Below are 24709 nucleotides of genomic sequence, written 5' to 3'. Positions count from 1 at the left end.
GCGCTGCTGTCTGCGCTTTAATGCTAATCAAATAACAAAAGATCGAACACTATTCTTGACTAAATAACTTCTGTAACTTTCACAAGTTTAGCGGACCCCATCCGAATGATGACTAAAACTTTACTGATGTTTTAATAAGTTAATTTCACTACAAAAGCTAAACAATACAGAGCACAAGAAGTGCACATTAAACTATCTCCATCGCATTATCATCCACATACAGTGAATTACTCAAAACACTTATTACAACTAACAGTAAACAAATAAAATACAGATCTTATGCCTTTTCGGTGGGTGCTTAATTAACTGACAAACTTTAAATCAACAAATTATCTCTGAAGAACTGCATGCTCTCCATTACCCTTTTAGCTCTGTAGATGAGAAAACCCATCAAAATAAGAGTCCCGCCTTAGTAAAGGAGATCTCATACATATTTAAACTTACAAAAAATATTAAACTGTGTATCAAAACAAATTAGAAGATCAATCAAAAAGTCTGTTACAATAAATAAGGATTAATATATATATAATTTATACAGTAAATAATATGAAGTGTTATTTTACATTTGTTTACTTTCATTTCTTCACCTCAGAACTACTAAACCTACCTAAAAAGTACTGTTTATTTCATATGTATCTTTGTTCTGTTGTCTATATGTAGGCCTGCTGAATGTTAAATGGATCCAATCCATGTTCATTAAAAATTATTTGATGATGCAGTAATAAACCTGCTAGTATATTTTAATGCAGGTGTTTTTGAACTTTGCTTTTTTAAAACATGATCAAAATACTATCCATTTTGAGAGAGGAAGTGACAAATATCAGTATCGGGCAATAATTGTTTGTTAAAATATATATATATATATATATATATATATATATATATATATATATATATATATATATATATATATATATATATATATATATATATATATATATATATATATTTTTTTTTTTATTATTAAATACCATAAATTAATAATAAAAACTGATTTTTGATGATTAAAAAATGCTCATGGACATGTTATGCATCAACAACCCAAATACCAATATCAAGATATATATATTAAATATCATCAAAAAGCTGAAAACTCCAGCTCCATGTCCATGAGGACAGTAATACTGTGAAACGGTCCTATGATGCCAGGGGAAATAGACTCTGCCTTCCTCCTACTGTCGTCAAACAGACCCTGAATTGTTGTTTAAACAGTTTTCAAACACTCTTGATTTTAAAGGATAACTAATTTTGAAGTCTTTCACCACAGCTGATCTGTGATGGCACTTCTGCTGCTCCGTGCCGGTGAAATTCAATTAATAACAACTAATCTGAGATGTTATTAATTCAATCTGCATGCTGGGGCCCTCAGGGCTTTCAGGAGCTTTGCTCTCAAAAAACAAGAAAAAACAGCCTCATCTCTCACTCATGGGATCTCAAATGTAGGTTGTTTTTCAATTCCAGCCAAAACAAGCACAGACTATTTCTGGTGGCTTTTAGAGCTGCTCCCTTTCTGCTGACGGAAGCAAGGAAGACGACAGAGTAGCACTAGATCACATGACGCACCGCACACACTCACCTTGACTGGATGGCGAGGTAAATCGTTCGACGGAACGCGACCAAGTTCACCTCTGTCTGGTCGAAAATGGTGACTTTCTCTTGTTCTAAATAAAGAGAAGAAAAACATCAAAGTTCAACAGGAAAGAGGGCCAAAAAGATAAAACAGGCTGGCTGAAGTTTTTGTCATATGATATGTCTCCCTCCAGAGGTCAATAGTACTTGTTCTTTGCAGAGTTATTTTAATTCACAGGCTCACAGTCTTTTTGATGAAGCAATTAACAGAGCTAAGCACATCTGATCAGAGGAACGAAAAAAATGAACAGCAAAGAGAGACACAGATTACACCGCCTGCTCTCAATAAAAGAGTACTTGAACCCTTACATTATAGTCAATGAGACGTGTTTGGCAAATGACAAAACATTTTTTGCCAACCTTAACTGAAATAAAATATTAAACTTATGTTATTTCAGCTAGTTACAAAGGCAACATTTCACATTTTTAAGTTGAAGTACTAAAATAACTCACAACTAATAATTTATAAATACTATATAGACATTAAAAAAACTAATAAAAAAATGTGATAAAACGGTGGAGGAGCGAGTTTAGTGATCCTAAGACCCAGGAACGCGCTGCTCACGTGTTCGCATGATTGTCTGCTGTAAATAAAATGTCATATGCTTGTTATAATATGAATAAATTCATATTTAATTCAATAAAAGGAAAATAATTATGCGATTATTTTAATCCCCAGTTTAAAAATAGGAAGATAGACAAGCTATTGCATTTTATTTCAAAATGATGGATGTAATTTTAAAAATATGGAAATTAGCAGAAATAAGTTAATGCAGCCTTATTTACATGAGGTAAACAAAGCTGCTTGGTTTACATTTTTAATGTATATAATTGTATATAATACATTGTAAAATGGTATTGCTGTAACGGCCCATTTCAAATATTATAAGGATTTTTTTTCCCTCTTGCTCCTTTCAGTGATGAAATAATGTTCTTGTAAATACTTCCCAGCATTTCAGTAATGAAAATGTAAATATGTCAAATGCATGCAAAATAGAGTGAACCACAACAGTTATCATACGGTATCCCACAGTGGTCAAAAAGGATTTAAATGGTGAATTTTGAATTGATCTGCTCTTGTAAACTGTGGATCCGGATGGAAAATTTAAATTAACACACAACCTTGGCCAGTAGGTAATTCAGCCGAGGATTTTTATGCAGGCGTTGAGAGAAAAACACTGACATTGTGGATTCGGACAGCAATAAAATCACAGACTAGCCACTGAAAATGTTGAAAATACCTTACCTCCCGATGAGAAACAAATACCGTCCCAACAGGGCAATAGTATATCAATAGCCCTATTGTTTGGGACTAGTTTCCTAAACAATGTTTGAGTTACAATTCTTATCAATTCAACATCCGATTTTTCATTTACTGATTTGGACGGAACTAACACCTCTGTGTTTATTACAGAGGTGGGAGTGTGTTTCTAGACATGGGTGTAACAGAAGGTCATCTGCTGTGTTTGCGTGCATCATGTATGATGGATATGTTTTTTAATGAAATACTTGTGAAAGATTGCTGCACAAACGGTAGCTCAGGTAGGTTAAAAAAAACCTGAAGAGAAGCACAAGCATAATACAATACTGGCAATCACAGACATTCGGATGGGATTAGATTTCTTAGAGGACTGTTGAGTTTGCCGAAAAACTAGGTAATTTGCACCTGTGAAACAAATTTCTTTAACATCCTCCATAAAAACTAGTCCCGTTAAGGTTAGGGCTATAGATACTAAAATCATCATCAACATCCCCAAAAGAAAACAAGAAAGTTAGATGAAACCTTTTTCTCTATTTTTAACATCTGAAAATTCCCAAAATAGGCTATTAGGACACTGGATTACCCAATAATCTGCATTTGCATTCTTCCGTAGAGTATTTTTTGGCCTAAAACTAAATTACGACTGTTTTAAGTGCAAGAAAAAATGTTAGTGGACCTTAGGGAGGGAAAAAGATATGATCTATTTAATGCCTGAAACACAATGTGCTACACTCTGGAACAGGCAGTTTCCTGATGGCCATAGTGTTTTATACAGTCTTCCTCAACACAAGGACCCAAGAGACCATGGGCCAGATTTACTAAAGGGGGCAAATTAAAGTGAGAGCACAATTCCACAAATGCACCAATGGGAGTGGCAAGTTTTGTGCACCATCTACTACTGACGCGCTAATTAAAAAACACAGACAAAGTCAAATAATTTACATAATGACCAATGCAATCTAACAAGAGCAGTGCAAATTAGCGTTGAGACGCAAATAAGCAGAGCTCAGTAGTTTTTTTGACGCAAAAAGAGTTCACATACTTATGAATGGGGTTATTTTTAATAAATTCAGTTTATTAATTAAATTAATTAAATAATTGTTTTGTCTTGTGAACTAAATGCAAACATCTTTTATGTAAAATATCTTACTCAGGACAGTACTAAACAAAAAATAACATGCATTTTGTATGATCTCTATTATTTTATTAAAATAATTCTCATTTTTTCTGCAAGTGGTTCACATACTTTTTCATGCCACTGTAAATCTGGCCCCATATGAGCAGGATTATCTAGGAGAACTAATGCAAAGCATTGTCCCCACACTCGCATAAGACCAAGGCTCAAGAATGAGGATAGCGCCACCAACACTCAGTCATATTGTAACTCAATATTAATTCAAAAGTGCCCATTTTTCTCTAAGTATACGGTAAAGCATGTGACACATTATGAATATTTAAAATAAATACCTTCCCCAGCTGCCTCCTCTTCATCTTCCTCATCATCATCTTCATCTCCACTCCCACCAGCGTCATCGCCAGAATCGCTGCTTCCTTCGTCAAGAATTTCTGAAGTATGAAAACAAGACAGATCAATTACAGGGTTTTTTTTCTAACTTGCAATCTTTAAAATAATTTAAATACTTTTAATTATTAAACAACACACAAAAACACAAAAAAACTATGGTTGGTAACTTCATATGTGGTCAGATGCAGGATTACTACTAGAGTTTCATTTTGCTTTGTATTTTGGTTTACAAATTCAATTGAGTTTTAATTCATTTTAATGGTGCTTAAATAGCTTTAATTTCATTGGTAATTTTGAAAATGGCTATTTTTTATATTTGTATTTAGTTTGAATTTGGTTTTGGCACCACAAACTGTTCCTACACTACATATATGAATTAAATCAGATTATCAAGCATTGAAACTACGAAAAATTAATTACAATCAAACTGACTGCACATTTATAGCTCAGTATAGTTTGTTTTTGCGAACAACTTTATTTTTAAAACCTTGGTCTTTCTAACTAACTGAATGGTTCTGGGGCACAATAAGCTGCAATGTTGATCAGACTTCATCACAGTTTATTTGTCTTTAATACAGAGCCAGAAGTTGCATTATACTGTAGAAAACTCCAGTGCTGTATAAGTCTCTATCAATTAAAATTTCATCCTACTTGCGATTCATTTGAATTTGACTTTAGGAAAAAGTGACAAGACAAACACGCTCTTGTCTTTGCCCAGGTCCCCTGTTGGCATCTTAGGTCATAACTATGTTCTGTCACTTTCTCCACTGCTGAAGGATTCCATTAGCTTTGCTTCTCAAGCCATAAATGGAGTAATCATCTCCGCATCAGAGAACAAGCATCTCCAATTGTTGCAATCAAGGGCCACCATTTCAGCTTCCTGTACCATATGGCTGTCTCCAGTCCATTGTACAATTAGTACACAATTAAAATTCAAATGCGCTAGCAGAGATGGTGCATCAGAGGGCATTTCTTTTAATAGGCGGTAATTAGAAGAACGGAAAATGCATATAGCAAACGTGTCATTAACTTACCCCGTTTAATTGTTTTGTACTTCTCCTCATTCTCCAGGAAGTTGGGATCCAACTTGAAGACATCTGCAAAAGGAATATTGTTGATGTAAAGCAGACATTCGTTTGCAATTACACGTTTTGCAGCAATTATGTCAGTGCCAATGAGATGTAATCAGAGGCAATTACCCATAAAGAAAAATTTGCTGTGTATTAGTCGTATTACATAAAAAGAGCTTAATGTGATAATAGCTGTTCATGCTTCCCGAAGGCCTGCTTGTATGGATTTTCAATTAGCACACTTTGTCTCAGAAGCCTCGAAAAAGATGCTTATCCGTAAACATCAGTACAGACAGCGGCTAAATATGAGAACTGAGAAAGCAAAACCCTCAATTACACACAGACAGAGCAGGGACTGCAGCCTCTGGTTTGAGAGCATGAGTTCCCTTGTGGGTGGCTTTAGAGAGAAGGAAGTCATCCATTATGATTGTATCAAGGTAATTAGCTGCTAAACATGAGAAATTAAGGCCTGGCAGGTAAGGTGAGTGAGGTAGTGAATCGTACTCAATCAACACCTTCAGTGGCAATGATGAAAGCAGGAACAATTTTGAATTAAAAAGCTTAAAGCATGTTTCATCATGACTGACACGGTTAAGAATTAAAACTAAAAGTTTGGGATCCGTAAGATCTTTTTATAAGAAATGAATACTTTTATTCAGAAAGGATGCATTAAATTGATCAAAAGTGACAGTAAAGACATTTATAATATTACAAAAAAATTCCATTTCAAATAAATGCTGCTCTTTCTATTCAACAAAGAATCCTGAAAAAAATCTTACCAATCCCAAACTTTTGAATGGCAGTAACAGAATTCCTATTCCTTAAACTTCAAATTGATACTTTATTGAAATCAAAAATCAGTAGTTTATTGCAATCTCAAATCAGTGGTTGCTAAAAACGTCAAATGTACAGTTTACAGAATTTTCAAACAAGTACTTTATTATAAAAAACTATTATTTTTAATATTTATAAAATTATGATATTTATTTAACAAAAAATTCCCAAATATATCAAATCAGCGGAATTTAAAAATCTTAAATCAGTTTTTCCTGAAATATAAAATCTCAAATTAGTCATCCATTCATTCCCACTCCTTATATGAAGAAAGCGAAAAGGTTTAAACACTCTAAAATGGCATGAATAAGTGCGGCTGATCTTACTTAGGATGTCCTCTGTGTTGTAATCATCCTCCAGAGGAAGCATGTGTGTGAACTGGTCCTCTTCCTCCACTAGGTCAAGCCCGTCTGGGACAATGGGGTGGTCCTTAAACCCATCCTTCCTGATGGCAAACATCACCTCAATCATGTACTGTACACGCTTATCTATCTCTGACTCATGCAAGATGTTCCTCAGACGTTCAAAGATGGCTGGAAAAAAAAATGAGAGTGTAGATATAACGCAAGATAAAAATCATCCATTTAATAATGATAACTAAGAAAAATAGTTAAGAATGTACCATTGATGCCTCTGGGAGAGACCTCTGTCAATTTGAGACCACACTCTTTTAGAAAGCTGATGGCAACCTCCACACTGTCATCAGTGGGTCTTTCCAACAGCAGGGTTAACATCTCCAGGCACAGGACTTCATGTGCCTTTTGGACAAAGACAGTACAATAATACATTTAAATAACACATAAATACATTTAAACACTACTACTCTACAGTCTAAACAAAATCTGTTAAAGTTCCAGAAGCACATACCACATTCTGGTTGATGAGATGAGCCACAAATTTGGATGCTGTGAGACATTGTTGCTGAAAAGGTACAAGAAAAATTAGACTATTATTTAAATCAGTGCTCCATTTAGAAACCAATAGCCAGCTTCCTAAAGGCTTACTTTATCATTCCTCCTGTAACCTTTCCGGAAATTGAGGATAAGTCTCTTGAGGATAAGTTCTCCGATCTGAGGAAACTTGGAGTTGATGATGGCCACCACAGCAGCGTACACATGGGTGAAGATGGGAGAGGCAGCTTGGGCCTGAAGTGTAGACCTGGCCAGAAGACCCCTGGAGAGACACACACCAGGTCCATTATCAATGTCAAACATATGTGGCGTTTAAAAGCATAGTGAGCATCCCTGTGTAGGCAGGGAACATTTTAAAATATAATAAAATAGAAAACAGTTATTTTAAATTTTAATATTTTTAACAATATTACAGTTTTTCCAGTATGTTTGAAAAAAATATTTTGAAAAATAGTGCATGTTGTGTAAAATAAACCATTTAAATTGCACTGAATTGTTTTTATCAATATTTTTCACTACTGAATGAGTTATACAGAGTGTAAAAAGTCAGTAATAGTAATTAAATTGAAGAATTTAGATTTGACACTTTTCTGTATTTAATAATACGTTGTCTGGCAAAAAAAAAAAAAAGTCTGTTTGGGTTTAAATCCAAGGTAAATACTTAAGAGTCCATGACTGGATCATTACTGCAGTGATTATTATGTTTCTAGCATGTTATATGTTTGGGAACAGTTCTTCTAACCCTAATTGATGGAGTGTGTAGCTTTTCATTTCTTAAACCACCATGCAGGAAGACACATCATGGCCATATTTACAAAGTTCTCGACTCTTGCATTGTCAACAACATCTTGACCAAAAACTGATGCATCTCTTGATGAAATAAATGTTAAGTCAAGCACTCTGTATAGTCTCCTCCAGCACATCCTAACGACTTTCAATTTAAGGTCTGGACTCAGAGGTGCCCATTCATGTGTGAAAATGATTCTTTATGCTCCCGCTCTCAACCAATCACAATTTGAGCCTGATGAATCTTGACATTGGAATATGGCCATGATGTGTCTTTCTACATGGTTGTTTAAGAAATGAAAATCTACACTCTCCATCAATTAGGGTTAGAAGAACTGTTGCCAAACATTTAACATGCTAGAAACATAATAATCACTGCAATAATGATCCAGCCATAGAGTCTTAAGTATTTGCCCATTTAAATCCAAACAGTGACTTTTTTTGGCCATATAATACCTATAACCGAGACTTTCTTTATACATTTGTCATTTTGGATAGATTTTAGTCCATTGCACTTGTCACATGAATTATGGGATTGAGCATTTGGCCAAATTAAGATTTCTTAGGAGGTAGCATAATGCTTAGACTTCAAACTGGGATTGTGCCTATTATGTCTTTAAACACTGCCTATGCAGACAGCACACTAGGAACAAAGCAAGCCATAGGTCAGTAAAGCACAAGATCTGTAGTCTTTACCTTCCCCTCACAATATTCTCCTGCAGCAGCTCTTGAATAATGTTGGCAATGTTGGAAACGTTCACTTTGTTGATCAGACCATTGATGGACTTCTTCAGGGCTTCCCAGCTCATCCTCTGATACTCCAAACTGTGGAATAAAAGAGGAGAATGAATGAAAAACCAACTCCAATGATCCCATGATGCTGTGTCTCTTGAAGGAGACACTTTCAGTCTGTTAACACAGTAGTAATGTTGATTTTCTAATACTTGTCTTTCATGCCCCATAATAGACCATTTTAAAAGGTCACAGTTTTCACAACTGTAATAGCAGGACAAAACCCTCAATGCTGTTTGCTTTCCAGTCTGTACTTCAACACGAAACAGCATGGAAAATGCTGATGGTAAGGAGTTTTGGAGTCTTCTTGGAGACTCAATCTAATTTCCTGCCCTTAGCTGCTCTTGAGACTGATCTCTGATGTATTGTCTCTATCACCTATCCTCCAGTGTCTGGCCTCAAGCACAGGGCAGCGCTCTACTCCAGCTATAGATATCCCACATCCCTCAGGGACACCTCTATATTTCCTGGCTGGTGACCTCTATTCCTTTGCATGAGGAAATTTAATCGACCCCTTCATTGAATTCATGTGGATGCGTTTCCCACCATCAATACATCACAATCTATTCTTATCACAATGTCTGAAAAGACTTCAAAATCAATATAATTCAAGATGGATCAACACAGACCACCTATCTTAACTGATGATCGCTGCTTATTAGAGCTGGGCAATAAATCTAAAAATTAAATTTCTGTATTTTTCAGCCTTTAGACAGTATTCAGTAAATACTTATTTATCCATTACTAACATTTATCCATTTGCTCTAAAAATGGCTTGAAGACTGATCATTTTTAAGCATTTGAAGCCTTTTTTAAAAAAAAAAAGATGCAAGAAATCAAATACAGCCAAATTTTCTAATAAATTCATATTCTCCCACAGTTTTCCACAAGAACAAAAGTTAAATTGAATGTATTATTTATAACCACCAAAATAACAACACAAAAGTTCTTTGATTATATATATATATATATATACATATTTACATATATTACACACACACACTGATGCCAAACTTTTGACCAATGCTGTGTATTTATTAAAAAAAAAAAAAAAAAAAATGAAAAATGATGTGCTGAGACTTTTTTTTGAGCAGTGATTCAAAATAAATTTCCATAAAATTATATTTCACTTTAGAGTTTTGAATTGAGTCATTGCAATGGACAGTTTGAAATAAATGTAATTTAATTGAATTTAAATCTACAAAATGTAGAACTGCTGTGTAAAGTGAAACCAACCTGCTCTTGTCAGTGATCTGAGCCTGCATCATTCGCAGCTTGGCCGGTGGGATGTAGGCCCCACCGGTGCGGGTCAGGATGGGGTCCAGTCCTTCCTTCCTCTTCTTCACTGGAGGCTCCTCAGTGGGAGGTTTATCATTTTTGTCTGGGGAGCCTGACCTTCCCCTCCTCCTGTGTTCCCAATCCCTCTCTCTGCTGGAGCGCCGCTCGTAACGATCCCTATCGCCATAGCGGTCTCGATCACGCTCACGCTCCCTGGATCTGATCCAAGGAGAAAATGTCAGAACTGAAAGGTGCAATTTTTTACATCAGGACAAAAAAGACAACAGCAAATCTGTCAAGAGCATAAACACCCGTTTCCCTCACCCTCGACCCCTTCTGTAACGTTCTCGAGGAGAGCGAGATCTGGAGTGAGATCTAGAGCGGGATCTTGACTGTGACCTCTTTTCGTCCCTGAAATAGAGACAAACAGCAAAGTTTTAAAGGAAAAGTCTTAATTCTTCATAGATTTTGTTAAATCAAGACTAACACAACACTTACCTCTCAGGGGAGGAGCTTCTTTGTCTGTTTTTGCTCTCATCATCAGAGGCACGCTGAAACAAACACAATCACATTAGCAAAGCATAGCAGAAGTTGTTAATCATGAGTCACATGATACATTCAATAGCATTTGTTTTATACATGTCGACAGCATAAACTGTGACTCAGTGTAGCTGCATGACAATTGTTTTATAATAAATTATAATGGCATACATTTGATTCACACAGACTTTTAGTGGAATGCAATGTTTAAGGTACATATAAACAAGGAATTTTCATAATTGTTTGTCATTGAAATTATTGGTAAATCAATCATTTAATTAAATGAATTTATAAATCATAATTTCAAGCAACAATTTAAATAATTGAATTTAAACTACATGCAACACACTAGCTCTAGGTGATGATAGTGTGTTATTTTAGTATTATTTATATACTATTATAGTTATCATCATTTGAATAAGCTTTTATTTTTAGATTTTCAGTTTTCATTTAAATTTCAGTAATTTTGTTATGCTGTTTCTGTAATTTGTATTAGTTTATTTTCAATATTTCTATTTAGCTTTAATGTATTTTTATTTCAATTTTAGTCCAACTTAAAGGTGGGGTAAGCCATATTTAAAAAACACTGTTTGGAAGTTAGTAAGACCAACACCAACAATGTGTGGCCAATCAGCATAGTCTGTATAACGGTCGAGGAGACAGAACGAGCAAGAGGGAGATTTGAAGAAAGACTGCAGAAAGAGAGATGATGAGACAATACAAAAGAGCTCAAAATAATATCACTGGAATGAAGGGTTATGACTGGGCAAGCGTTTTAGGACCTGTGTTAATATTAGAAAAGCTTTCCAGCGCTGGAGAGAGCTAAGCGGTATGACCTGAAAACAGACACGGAGGCTGCTTTGATTTCGCTCCACACGTGAGTAACACTGGGTTTGAGTGTCATTGATTGATTCGGAGCTGCTGTGCTGTTGGCGACTAACAACAAACTCTTGTTTGTATTTACTCTTGTGTACTGTACGTTAATTTTTTGTGCTTCCTTGTCGTTGGCTTACCCCACCTTTAAATTTAAAGTTTCCAAGGCAGCATTTCTAACTTTATTCAAGTTTTTTTTTTCATTGATGAAAAAAGCAAACAAAAACCTCTTCAAAGCCACGCCTCCTCTAAAACACATGAACACACAACAGCCAGAGCTGAGTGTTCAAAGCGTCATGGCAAGAGATGGTGTTAAATTACCTCAAGTCTCAAAGCACATTACATTCATTATTATTGTAATGTTAACTAAAAAAACTTAAAGAGCTCTGACTTGTACCACCTGACTGCTGCAGATTAAGTTCAGTGTTGACAGTGTTGCCATAGACACGCATAAATTTGAGAAAGAGGATGTGAACAGCTCCAGGTAGAACGTTACGGGTTGCCATTACGACATGGCGTATACATAGGTTGACAAGCAGATAGGACATCCTATTACTGCATTCGGACCAAACATGTTGAATGTACGAACATTTTTTGGACATGAGGCTTCCACAGAAGGTATGTATACATTTTTTTAATATTTAGACCACTTCTATTATTGATTGCTATCAGGATGTGAAGAGAGTTTCAACAAGTATAACAAAAAAGTGTTTATGAAAACCACCCACCCTAGCTCTAAATTATATGAATGCCCCTAATATAACCAGCACATCCAAAATTTACAAGTACAGATTTAAGGAATTAACATCAGGAAAATGCTTTACGACTGTAACTCACCTTGATATGTGTGACACTGCTCTTTATTTTGTGCATTACACCGTCATCACTGTCGTCTTCACTGCTGTCACTGTCTGAAACGCTGGTCCTGGACGATGCCCTCACCACAGGACTTCCTGCACGTGGACTCCCAGAGCCCTCAGGTTGAGCTGAACCAGAGCGACCCTCATCTCTACCTGCTTCAGGGTTACGCCGGCCATCTGAAAAATGAAACATAAAAGACAAGGTTTTCAGACAGCTGCCACCATTCAAAATAATCCACAGTAATAAATGAACAAAGATGTTAACAGAAAAGAGGGTCTTCCTTTACTTTTAAAAAGAATGTCAGATAGAGGATTGTCAATGCTAGCAATTAAGTATTCTGTTACTGTTTCAAGGTACACATCAAACCGCCCAAGGGTATGTTTCCTAAAAGCATTGTTAGCCATTTATGGTTGCAAGTTCTGACATTACCAGCATAGTTCAATGATTCAGTGTTTTCAGAATTTTTGAAGAGCGTGCATGTGCATACATACTCCATTCTGGTACGCCAGGGGAACCCGGAGTGACTTAATAGGTAACCTGCGATTGAATTAAATATCTGGAAACAAAGCAAAACAACCGAGAACAAAAATAGTGGTCCTCAGATGCCACGTTCGTTATTAACAGCAATAATCTGATATTCTGATTAATTATCTGAACAGTTTAATTAGCAGACGTTACTACTCCATCTGTGTGACGTCATTAACTATACTGTTGAACTGATGTGGTTTGAACAACGGAGTTGCTACAGTTTCTCCAATGATGCATCGTACCAAAGCTGGTTAATGCTTGGAGTCAAATGCTGATTTACATTTATATTTAAGAATGATTCATATGATGATTCTCTCAAACCTGAAGTGACATTCAAACCAACAGAAGCCAAAGCTGCCGGGGAGCATAAAAGCCCATGAAATAATCATAAAGAGCAGTTCATTCTGCCGAGCTCACGACTGGGCCTGTGACTCAACACCTGCTGTTTTCCTGCAGATCCTTTTGTCAGTTCAAACACATGCACCAAATAAAGAGAACAAAAACAGTGAAGCCTTTATCAATGCAGTTTTCACTCTTTCTTCGAAGACATTTACGATAATGACTTATCACAACACGCACACAACAGTGGTGCAGAGGTTTAAAAAATGCATGATGGGACGATTATTGTTAAATGATCTTGAAATGCGCAACTGCTGCAGTCACAGTGTGAAGCGTCTCCCAGACAGCTGGTATCATTTCCCAATAAGGAGCTCAATCTCTGCAGCAGCTTCTCTTTTAATGTCGAGCAAAAAAAGTGTGCAATTAATCATGATTAAAAAAAATAAAAATCTATTGACAGCACTAAATTTAACATTTTAAAATATCCTTTATTCCTGTGATGGCGAAGCTACATTTTCAGCAGCCATTACTCCAGTGCCATGTGATCCTTCAGAAATCACTCTAATATAGTCTCAGCCTCATACGTCACGCCCAAGGACCGTTGGTTGAACGTCTGATGCATATGCCACACTTAACTGGAAACACTTTTTGGGATTTTCAAAGTTGTCATCTGGTTGGTTGAATTCAACAGGATGTCCGGCGTTCTGACATGTGTGTTGCATTCTTTAATGGTCCGCCTGGAAACAAATGCCATGACGCAAACCCCATTGTGGAAGAAGAACTCCGTCGTGTTTACAGCTGTGACAATAAGCACTTACCAGGATCAACTAAACATAGGATTTTCGAAATTATGTGAAGTTCGCGGCTCCATTGTTGCAGTAAACTTGCACAATGTTCTTGGTTCTTGAATTAATAATTTTTTAGATGCATGCCGGTAGGGCTGCAGCTATCGATTCTTTTTGTAATCGATTAATCTAGCACTTAATCGATCGATTAATCGGATCATTTTTTTAAACGACCAAAACAAATAATGCATAGTGAAAATGATGTGGCTGTAAAATGATCAAGCATTTGGCTTTTATTTCTAAAAAAAAAAAAACACAGAGGTATTGGTTCCAACTCCAACTTTTGGCTCCAAAATTAAGCCTTTTTATTGCAATTTTTTTACCCATTTAGTGTTTATAAGTGCCAGTGCCAACAATTATATAACAATACAGTTAAGTCAACTTACTGTAAAACATGTATAACATGTAAAACTATGAATACAAACTTAAATAGTAAAGGCCATTTGGCCTTAGTTTTGTCGTCTTAATACAACATAAAAAAAAATAAAAAAAAGGATTGCACCTTCTGCAAATTACCCACCTGAGAACAAAAACACATGCCGTGTGTAAGGAAGAGTGACGACCCAGTCAGACCTGTTGCTTCATTGCAGTTTGGTACGGCAGAAATAGCCTACATACAATCATTTTCAATAGAACGGTGCATTTGGCTTGCATCACTTGCATTGCGGTGCATTTTAGGTGAAGCATCCGTTCGAAAAATCGCGTCACAACATCATGTGCCTGTGTTTTCAGTGAATGCATGCTGAAATTATTGTTGCGTGGCTACATAAAAAGTTTAAGCATATGTGATGCATTGCCGCGATTGGTCTGACTGGCGCGTGAGAGAGACGAGGGTGCATGCGTGTGTGTGTGTGAAGAGGTTCTTTTTTTTAGGCTATACTCTCTTACAATTGAACGTGAACACGTTTACTACTTAAAAACATCAAAGCTAAACATCATATCTATCTTTACTCTCCGCCATCGCGCCAACTAAATTCAAAATGTCACGCGCTATGGTGTTCTTCCTGAACACTGAGCAACGGTCCGTGTGAATCAGATCCCTGCGTGTATAGTGCGCGTCATAGGAATTTAACGAGGCTTCGAGGCAGAGTTTTTACCTCGAGGAATTTTTGTAATCGAGTTAATCGAGTAACTCGATGAATCGTTTCACCCCTACATGCCGGTCTGTTATTGTAGGGACAGTGACTTTGTATTTTTTACGCCGTGATTGGTTGAGTTACATATCACTCAAACGTCCTTTTGAGCAGTCCTTGGCCAATGAAAGCTGCGATAGAGTCCAGACCTTCTGCCGTCAATCTGAAGGTCTGGCTGCGCAAGACTAAATCTAATATGATGATCTGGTGCTCAAGAAACATTTTTTGTTGTTATTATTATGAAAGTTGAAAACTAATGAGATGCTTAATATTTTTATTAACACTGATATACATTTTTTTTCCCAGAATCTTTGATGTATAGAAATTTCAGTTTGAAATAGAAATCTTATATAACATTATACATGCCTTTACTGCACTGACTTTTAACAAGTCACAACAGTACGGGTTGAAGTGAGAGATGCTCCTAGAAAACTGCATTTCCTATTGGAGATAAGTCAGATGTGCCATTCTTGCTCATGACATTCATTTTGTTTTTCTATATTACATTGAAAAAAAGAACACACTGGTGAATAGCTGTGCCTCAATTTCATGCCAAATATAAAATGTGATGTACTGATATACATATTGACCACTGAATAACACAGCTTCCTAATATGTGACGTGCCTCTGGGCTTTTTTTGAGCAAATTATAAAAATCAGACTTGTATGTGGGAAAGTATCCTTGTGCAGGAGCCTGGAGGAGACTCGTGTTGCTTTCACTTGGGCAGATTTTGGATGTGCAACAGCTCAGCAGAAGGGATGATTGAAAGCATTTTATGGATGATAACGTGGACTATGAGAGCTAGTGAAGTGAGACTGTTAGTGATGAGCTCTAGAGACTAGGGTGCAATAGATCAGATAAACAGGCAGGAGCAGCGAGGTTACACACGTCCGAGGCCAGATGCAGAGGAGCCCTGAGATAAAGAAACCTCTATGGGAAAACAAGATTATTGACCTGACATTGTCGGACAAGGCTGATTTTGGAGCCACCCGAGGCAAATAGTAGCATAATATTAACACATAATATTAACACTACAGTTCAAAAGTTTAGAGTCAGTGACCATTTCCACATACATATTAAGCAGCACAACTGTTTTCAGCATTGATAAAATAATAAATGTTGTTTGAGCAGCAAATCATCCTAGTAGAATGATTTCTGAAGGATCATGTGACACTGAAGGCTGGAGTAATGATGCTGAAAGCTTAGCAATCACAGGAATAAATTACATTTTAAAATGTACTAAAATAGTAAACCATTATTTTAAATTGCAACATTTTTCACAACTGGGGCTGTCAATGTTAACCTGTTATTTTTTTTTATTTTTTTTTGGCATCTCCATGTGGTTCTGTTTGGTATTGCAACTTGACCCGTCTAAACTGTAAACAAGGTCGTTGCTGTAGCACTGAGTTCTAAAAGTTTTTTTTTTTTTTTTCTCTCTCTCTCTCTCTCTCTCTCTCTCATCATTGGTGATTTGGTGCGCATAAATTTATGAATTATATGGACTCCTTTTATCATTTGGTTATTTGGTGTCCTTTAGGAGTCTCCAAGTATTTTTGGAAAGACACAAACATTTACTTTGAAAAAAGCTTACAGAAAATACAGTTTTGTGTGAATCAACCTTCAATTTGATGATTTTCTTTGCTGGATATAGCAAATGATGATAAAATAAACATGTTAAACAAGATGAATGGTGTATGCTTAATTTCACCATAAGGGTGCGATTAACTGCTGTGATTAAACATTTTAATATATTGACATCCCTATCCAAAACATTACCATTTTATCCAAAACCACTTTCTTCAAAAGTTCTAACATGAAGTCATTTAACAGCTGCATTGTTTTTCCACACTAACATGCAATGCCAGGATGTAACGCGATACATTTCATAATAAATATCTTTACAATTTCTGAATTTTATCCATCACAAAAAGGAAAGGCTCGCTTCCAACACTGCCACAATTATTAAATTTTGCCTGGCAATTCATTGTTTTCTTTCATTTGACACTTATCATACAGGGTAGATTGAATATAATACAAATAATTTCCTAGGAGAATTTTCCTATTCATTTCTGCCCTAGAACTTGAAACGCATCATACTGAATCTCAATTTTAAAGAAAAAAAAAAAATTATTCCACATAGTTGGTATAAATGAGCCTTTTGTTTGAGGTAATTTTTCACATCAACCGAAACGTTCTAGCTACACAAACCACACATTCACCCACAACAGGTGCATCTACAGTGAAGCATTACTTTGTCACCGTGTTTGTCCTTGTGCTGACTTAAATGTTGGAAGTAGGTCTCAGCTGTGAAGAAACAAGCAAGCTTATGTACCAATTTAGTGCTGAGCCAACAGTATTCCGGTCATCAGATGTACAGTTTGTTCTAGCGGAGCTAAACTTTAGATTATTTTTAACTATAATATTCAGAGGATATAGGGTCAGTGACATTATGATTTAAAGGGACAGTTCAGCCAAAAATTAACATTGTCATCATACTTTCCTTTATGTCGTTCCAAACCAGTATGACTTGTATGAAATGTGTTTTTTGTCCATATAATGAAAGTCAATATGGGGCCTAATGTTGTTTTGGACCCCATCGGCTTTTATTGTAAGAACAAAAACATTTAAAACATTCTTAAAAATATCTTCTTTTGTGTTCTACAGAATAATAAAGATGAATACATAACAGAAATTTCGTTTTTGGGTAAACTATTCCTTTAACAATTTATGAGAAATTGATTCACGATTAGAGACTTTTCAAACACTATAAAGCGTGATATTGAAATCCTTAGTATGTGACTATTGACTAACAAGATCAAAAGCACAAGCTTACCAACAACTCCCCTGCGTTCACCGCCATCACTGTCTCCATCCTCAGATGAACTTGTGCTGGCCTTCCTCTGTCGCTGCTCCATTTCTCCTGGGCTGGGAGGCTGGAAGACAGAGAGAGGACATGGTGTAAGAACTAGTGCTGTAAAGTACATGTACAGTAGGTGAAAGCGTGTGTGGGTGTGCAGTAAGAGCAGTGTGCTAGAAAAGAAGGCCACCGGCAGAGGAATGGATTTCTAAATAAAGCCCAAAATCTACAACCCTGATTATACAGTGTACATTTGTCTCAAGTGATCGGACAAGAAGTGAAAAATATTGATATTTATATCTTGTATTAACATGTATGTGTCTCCAGTGACCACTTGTGTTTGGATTTTGAATCGAGGGTCTCTGATGACCTCCGAATGTGGTTTGAGCTATTGGGAAAACATTTTGGACTCAATTTACACCTCTATTTATGAAGAATATCTACATAATTATAGCACAAACGATTATTCTACTGATTATTAAATGGGATATTGTGGAAATTTGATTAATAATGGAAAATGAAAATTACATTTTTTATAACAAATTTTATTTTTTAAACCAAAAAATATTTTAAATTTTTCTTCATGATTGTTATTGCCAACTAAAACTATTAAAAATTGTTTAACTGAATAAATCTATTAGATAGAAAACTTAAACTCGAAGACAACAAATATTAGAAATGTTGCCTTGGCAATTGACAAATAAAATAAGTTACTAAAATTAGAAAAACTGAAATTAAAAATAAATTAAAGTTAAAAAGAAATATGATAATAAAAGAAAAATAAAAGAAATTTAATAATAAAATTATTACAACGTAAATTTTAGGGCAGGTTTTGACAATTTTCACAATTTGATTCGATTTCTATTAGCATGCTTGCGATTTGATCTCAACTAATGCTGTAAACTACACATTGAGGAACATTAAAAATGATAATAAATATGTAACGGTGCATAGCTATATTTATGAGAATGCTACTCTCTAGCTAATTAACGAGTTTATGAGGTATATAATGTGGTAAATGAGGTAAATGTGACGTTACGTGACATTGTTTACGTGACATTCGTCTTTCCGCAGTTGAAACACTGAGCTATTACACGAGACATGATACAGATTTCAGTAAGTTGTACTGTATCTTTTAACATACCTTCAGATGTTTATTTCACGCTGTAACCGATATTAAAGCGGTGCTGCCGCTTCTCTTTAACTGAGGCGCTAAAGCGATCTGTTACGCCACATTAAACAACGCCAAAACAGAATAATTTTTTTTTTAATTTTATAATAAGATTGACGTGATTTGAAATCTGGGACTTTGCTTCATATCAAAAGTAACAAAGCACAAAGTTTATTGCGATTTATTGGATGGGAGGCGCTAGGGCTGGGCGATATATCGCATGCTATTGTCACGCGCATTTCGTCAGTAAAGCCGGTTCACTGATTACCGCTAAATCACCATCACCTGCTTTCAAATGGAGCGCCATTTAATAGACAGAACCGTAGTTCACTGACAAGCTACACAATATCGCGTTCATTATCAAAGGCGATTCATCTGCAATAATGAACGCGATATTGCGTGGCTTGTCAGTGATCTACGGCTCTGTCTATTAAATGCCGCTCCATTTGAAAGCAGGTGATGGCGATTCCGCGGTAATCAGGGAACCGGCTTTACTGACGAAAAGCGCGTGACAATCGCATGCAATATATCGCCCAGCCCTAGGAGGTGGTACATATTCTGTTCATTCATCAACTGAAAACAGACTAGACTGATCGATTCTTGGGATTTAAGAATCGATATCGGTCCATAAAAATAAGAATTTATTAAAATCGAGAAATCAATATTTTTTACCCAGCCCTAGTAAATCTCTTCTAGTACACAAATAAGAGCTAATTCAAAATATTAATAAATACTACAACCATCTAAATAATACTAAACTAACACCTCAAATGCATCTTTAAAATCTCTTAAAAATATTGAACAATCTTCTAGCCAATAAATGTATCTATTGGACCAGTATGGTTTTATATAACATAACTTAGTAAATTTTATTTTTGTATTATCATAATGCATGTCTATTATTTATATGTACAATTTTATACCCAAAAATTATTCAGACATTTTGACATGACCATGTTTTGCTTAAGTGTTATCTGACATAATTATTTTTTTTCTGACAGTTAATCTCTGAGATCTTGTCATATTTTATTACAATTTTTTTAACTATAGTGAATAAACTGTAATAATGAATGAAATGTTCAAGGTGTCTGAATAAATTTTGGTTTGACTGTGTCTACGCACTTTGTGGTTAATTGTTCTCAGTCTGTAATGATGCTGTTATAGCCATTTGCTTTTTTGTTATTTTTCCTAAGTGTTTATTACAAAATGCTAGGCCTATATTGAAAAAAAATAATATATAAAGAATACTCATTTACTCACCTTCAGATTATTCCAAACCTTATTACTTTCTTTCCTCTGTGAAACATAAAAGAAGATATTTTGAGAAATGTTTAAGTATTTTTTGTCCATACAATGGAAGTTAATGGGCTATGTTATGTGGTTCCCAGCATTCTTCTTTTGTGTAAACAGAAGAAAGAAATACATCCCAGTTTGGAATAACATGAGGGTGAGTAAATGATGACAGAATTTTCTTCCTTGGATGAATTATCCCTTTAAGAACTGTCCAGTTGTGACCAGAATAGCTTAAATGTAAATATCATGCAAACACAAGCATTGTTTTACAAAATAACCAAGCCAAAAAGACAGCATTTACTGCAGAATTGGAGGTCTTGCAAAACACTTCAGACAGTTATACAGCATTCAGCAGTAGAGAGGTAAACTTCAATTACGAACAGCAGACGAACTATCAGTGAATTAACATCTGGAGCTTCAGGAACGGCCTGATTCTCTCTCAGCAGTCGTAAAGCGTCCCTCTCTCAATTCGATTTCCCTGAATATGCCACTCACAGCTGCCACTGCCACCATTTCAATCAAAATTCAATTTGCTGTTTCAGCAGGACAGGCACGAAGCAGATGTGCGTTTTCTGGGGTGTTGATAATGCGAAACTCTTCATGCTGTTCCTGCATCGGTCGCAGGCGCTCAAATAGCCATGAGCTTGCTTTCCTCCATATAAAAAACAGTCTCCCCTCTCAACATCCTATCTGTGCCCACTGAGCCTAATCCCAGGCCGTACGCAGTGGGCGACTCGAGAGATTTCTGCAAGCTTATGGGAAACTTGTCTTTCAAACACAGATCTGCCATTCAGCAGGTAGGCTGGTATTTCAGAGTTACACATACACTGAGAATGCTGAGCACTCGAGGAATAAATCATTCAGAAACACAGTGCCTGTCCGACAACAAGAAAGGATAAGGGAGAGAGGGGAACGAGAGCCATATCAGCACTTTACATAAACCCATAAAAGCTAGACTGGAGTTTCTTTAAATGCCAAAGGCTATGTTTGCATGCACCAATTTCCGTCAATCCGAATGAATTGAATCTGACAGCAGATCTGTTTACATATACTCATGGTATTCTGATTCAAATATCTGTTTATATGTCTTTTATATACATTCTGATTAAAACTTTTGCGCACACGCTCTGCACGTGACGTCATATCAATCACACTTGCGGAGACAACCATAGACGTGACACCAACAGAGCTCATCGTTATTTTTGCCCTGTTGGCATACACGTTCATAAATCTTAACAACTAAAGACGTGAACGTGAACTTGCACTGCACATGTGCCCCAGAGACTTCTGAATACGATTAAGACAGTAAACGCATTCAAGCGTTTACCATTTTTTTCCTGTTGGATCAGTTAGAAAAGCAATAAACCACCCAATCCAATCGAAATTTAATTCAGATCGAGCTCAATTGGATCGATTAAGGTGCTTACATGAACGTTTTTCAATCCGACTGAGCAGTCAATCTGATTACAAATGGATTATTTGGGTGCATGACTTCATGTAAACGTAGCCAATGATATTATTGAAGGAGTAAACAATAAAAATTATAGCAAATAATCAAAAGCTGGATCATGGTTTATACCAGGGGTGTCCAAACCTGCTCCTGAAGGGCCACTATGTATCACAGTTGCCACAAAAATATTAAGCAGTTTTCAACATTAATGATAATAATAATAATAATAATAATAATAATAATAAAATGTTTCTTGAGCAGCTAATCAGCATATTAGAATGATTTCTAAAGGATCGTGATGACTAAAGTGATGATTCTGAAAATTCAGCTTTGCATCACAGGAAAAATTACATTTTTAAAAAAATATTTTTATTTTATAATATAGATTTTAAATTTCAATTATATTTTACATTATTTAGTTTTTGCTGTAATTAAAGGGTACATAACACACACAGTTTCGGCCAATCTCATGACTTGAGTGCCATAGAGTAGTACAACATCCTTCATATCTCCAAAAAGTCTATAGTTTTATCAGATTTATAAAAGATAGATAAGCTATACCAAGTCTTTCCAAAAACAGCCGAGCTCCTGGAGGCGTGCCGTATGAGCGGAGCTAAAGAGTGACGAGCATGCACAGCTTTTGCGTAGCGAAGCTATCAATGGTCAGCTGAACAAATGTATTTAAACACACACATAATATACCATTGCATTATCCCTGGAAAACTTCTGATTCATTATACATTCCTGTTGTTTACATTATATGCACTTACGTGCCTACTGCCAACAAGACAGACATTTGATGAGTTTTACTTACCACCTGCGGTTCTGACTCATGACCAAGATCTTTTACCGCTGTGACCGCTCCATCTTTCGGTTTCAAATGATCTGTAAATCCAGAGCAGAACTGGGCCTTGTTTATAAAACCATAAGCACCGATCCTGAGGGCTTGAGCAGCCGCGGAAAAACACAAGATATTCTCCATTCATGCTCAACAGCTGATTCAACACGCTGATTCATTATGCTCCGAAGCTTCCTGAAGCAGTGTTCTGAAATCGGCCATCACTAAACAAGTCGTTATTTAGTTTTTTTGCAGCACCAAAAATATTCTCATCGCTTTATAATATTAATATTGAGCCACTGTACTCACATGAACTGATTTAGATGTGTTTTTAGTACCTTTATGGATCTTGAGAGAGGAAGAGTCATTGCTGGCTATGGAGGCCTCACTGAGCCATCGGATTTCAACTAAAATATCTTAATTTGTGTTCCGAAGATTAACGAAGGTCTTATGGGTGTGTAACAGCATGAAGGTAAGTAATAAATGACAGAATTTTCATTTTTGGGTGAACTAACCATTTAATCTTTTGCACTGTAGTGTACCGTTACTGTGGCACAAACATAGTCATGATGTGACATAAGATGGTCTCACTGTGGACCCCTAGCTTGAGGTTACAAACAAGCATAATCAACAATAAAACACTAACAGAGTTTGTGCCAAGCTAATAAATTAAGGGCATTCTGTAAATATGTTGATCACATAAGGACAATTCAGTCAAAAGTTGTTATTATTTACATCTAGTCTAGTCAAAAGGCTTTGAAATGACATGAATGAAGTTATGAACCTTCAATAGCTAAATGAAACACTGCATGGAGAAGTGCCAGGAAAATAAAACAACGTATACATGCATAAAATATAATAATGCATCCATGGATCTTCTCATAATGAAATTTAACCTGCATTATGAGAACAATAACTTAAAAAGACCAATTATCCTTCCATAATGGTCTATACTTGTAATCTGATTGTTTTCAAATGTATTTCCACTATATATGAAATAATTAGACCTGCTTAAAAAATAAGCTGGCTATACATTGCTTAACATGTCCTAGAAAACACAGAGCATGTCTAAAAGTATTTGTTTTTGTGACTTGACCACATGTTATTGTTTATAACCGTGTCCTTTTAATAACTAACGTTAGTCTAGGAAACCTAATTTCACTTTAGAGAGAATGACTGTACGAAACAACACAAGAGTTTATGTCAGTGTTTATATCCACGTTACACACAACTGATCTCAGACAGACTAAAGCAGCGCCATCTGCTCCATGTGTGCAGGCCTTCCTCGTAAAACCCAGCCAAAGACATCCATAACCCGCTTTAAACTGTCCTGCGCAGTCAAACATAGATACTAGTGTTTTAACGCGGGTAGAAAGATGATGTTCCTACCTCATCTCTGGTTGTAGGACTCATATTCAATGCCGTCTCGGATTCGTTTGACTCGGCTGCCATCTTTCCCGCCGTCTTCCGGAAGTGAAACTACGGATGCCTGCGAGGTTCCAAAGAGGAGCGAAACGCGCTTTCCGTCAACAGTCACACTGCATTACTGAGCATATGCTGGATGATTATCACTGATGGAAAAAAGGAAGAAAAAAAAAAAAAAACTACTAAGCTCCAGGAAACAGATGTCTTGATATTATTTTACATAATATTAATGTCTTGAGGCTAATTTAATGTTTTGTCCAGGACAGGGAAAAGTAACTGAAATGTAATGATTAGTGAGAAAAAAAGAGTTATTGTTTCCAGGAATCACAGATGCATATGCCAGATTTCTCAGTTAGTGGCACTGGTGTCCATTTCAACTGGGTTAACATTTATCAAACATCTTAGAACAGCCTTAGAATCAAATTAAATAAAAAAATCTAAATTTCCTTTTTTATATATTTATTTATCA

General features: G+C 35.9%; 1 protein-coding gene across 1 annotated transcript in view; it reads right to left on the bottom strand.

Moving 5' to 3' along the window:
* cwc22 (CWC22 spliceosome associated protein homolog) overlaps positions 1–24344 on the bottom strand; it is a 45981-nt gene extending 21637 nt beyond the window's left edge. Inside the window, exons 1-14 of the mRNA XM_067408598.1 lie at positions 24205–24344; positions 18040–18139; positions 12337–12536; positions 10585–10637; positions 10411–10497; positions 10045–10305; positions 8713–8841; positions 7324–7492; positions 7187–7240; positions 6942–7077; positions 6646–6852; positions 5450–5512; positions 4358–4456; positions 1577–1661 (exon numbers count right to left, since the gene is read on the bottom strand). Coding sequence (XP_067264699.1) covers positions 1577–1661; positions 4358–4456; positions 5450–5512; positions 6646–6852; positions 6942–7077; positions 7187–7240; positions 7324–7492; positions 8713–8841; positions 10045–10305; positions 10411–10497; positions 10585–10637; positions 12337–12536; positions 18040–18139; positions 24205–24267 — 1706 coding nt within the window. The 5' untranslated portion in view covers positions 24268–24344. The remainder of the gene's footprint in view (positions 1–1576; positions 1662–4357; positions 4457–5449; positions 5513–6645; positions 6853–6941; positions 7078–7186; positions 7241–7323; positions 7493–8712; positions 8842–10044; positions 10306–10410; positions 10498–10584; positions 10638–12336; positions 12537–18039; positions 18140–24204) is intronic.
* Positions 24345–24709: the final 365 nt, after the last annotated feature.

Source organism: Chanodichthys erythropterus, chromosome 14 (genome assembly GCF_024489055.1).
Source record: "Chanodichthys erythropterus isolate Z2021 chromosome 14, ASM2448905v1, whole genome shotgun sequence".
NCBI classification, from domain to species: domain Eukaryota; kingdom Metazoa; phylum Chordata; class Actinopteri; order Cypriniformes; family Xenocyprididae; genus Chanodichthys; species Chanodichthys erythropterus.
This window is presented reverse-complemented; position numbering and strand designations above follow the sequence as displayed.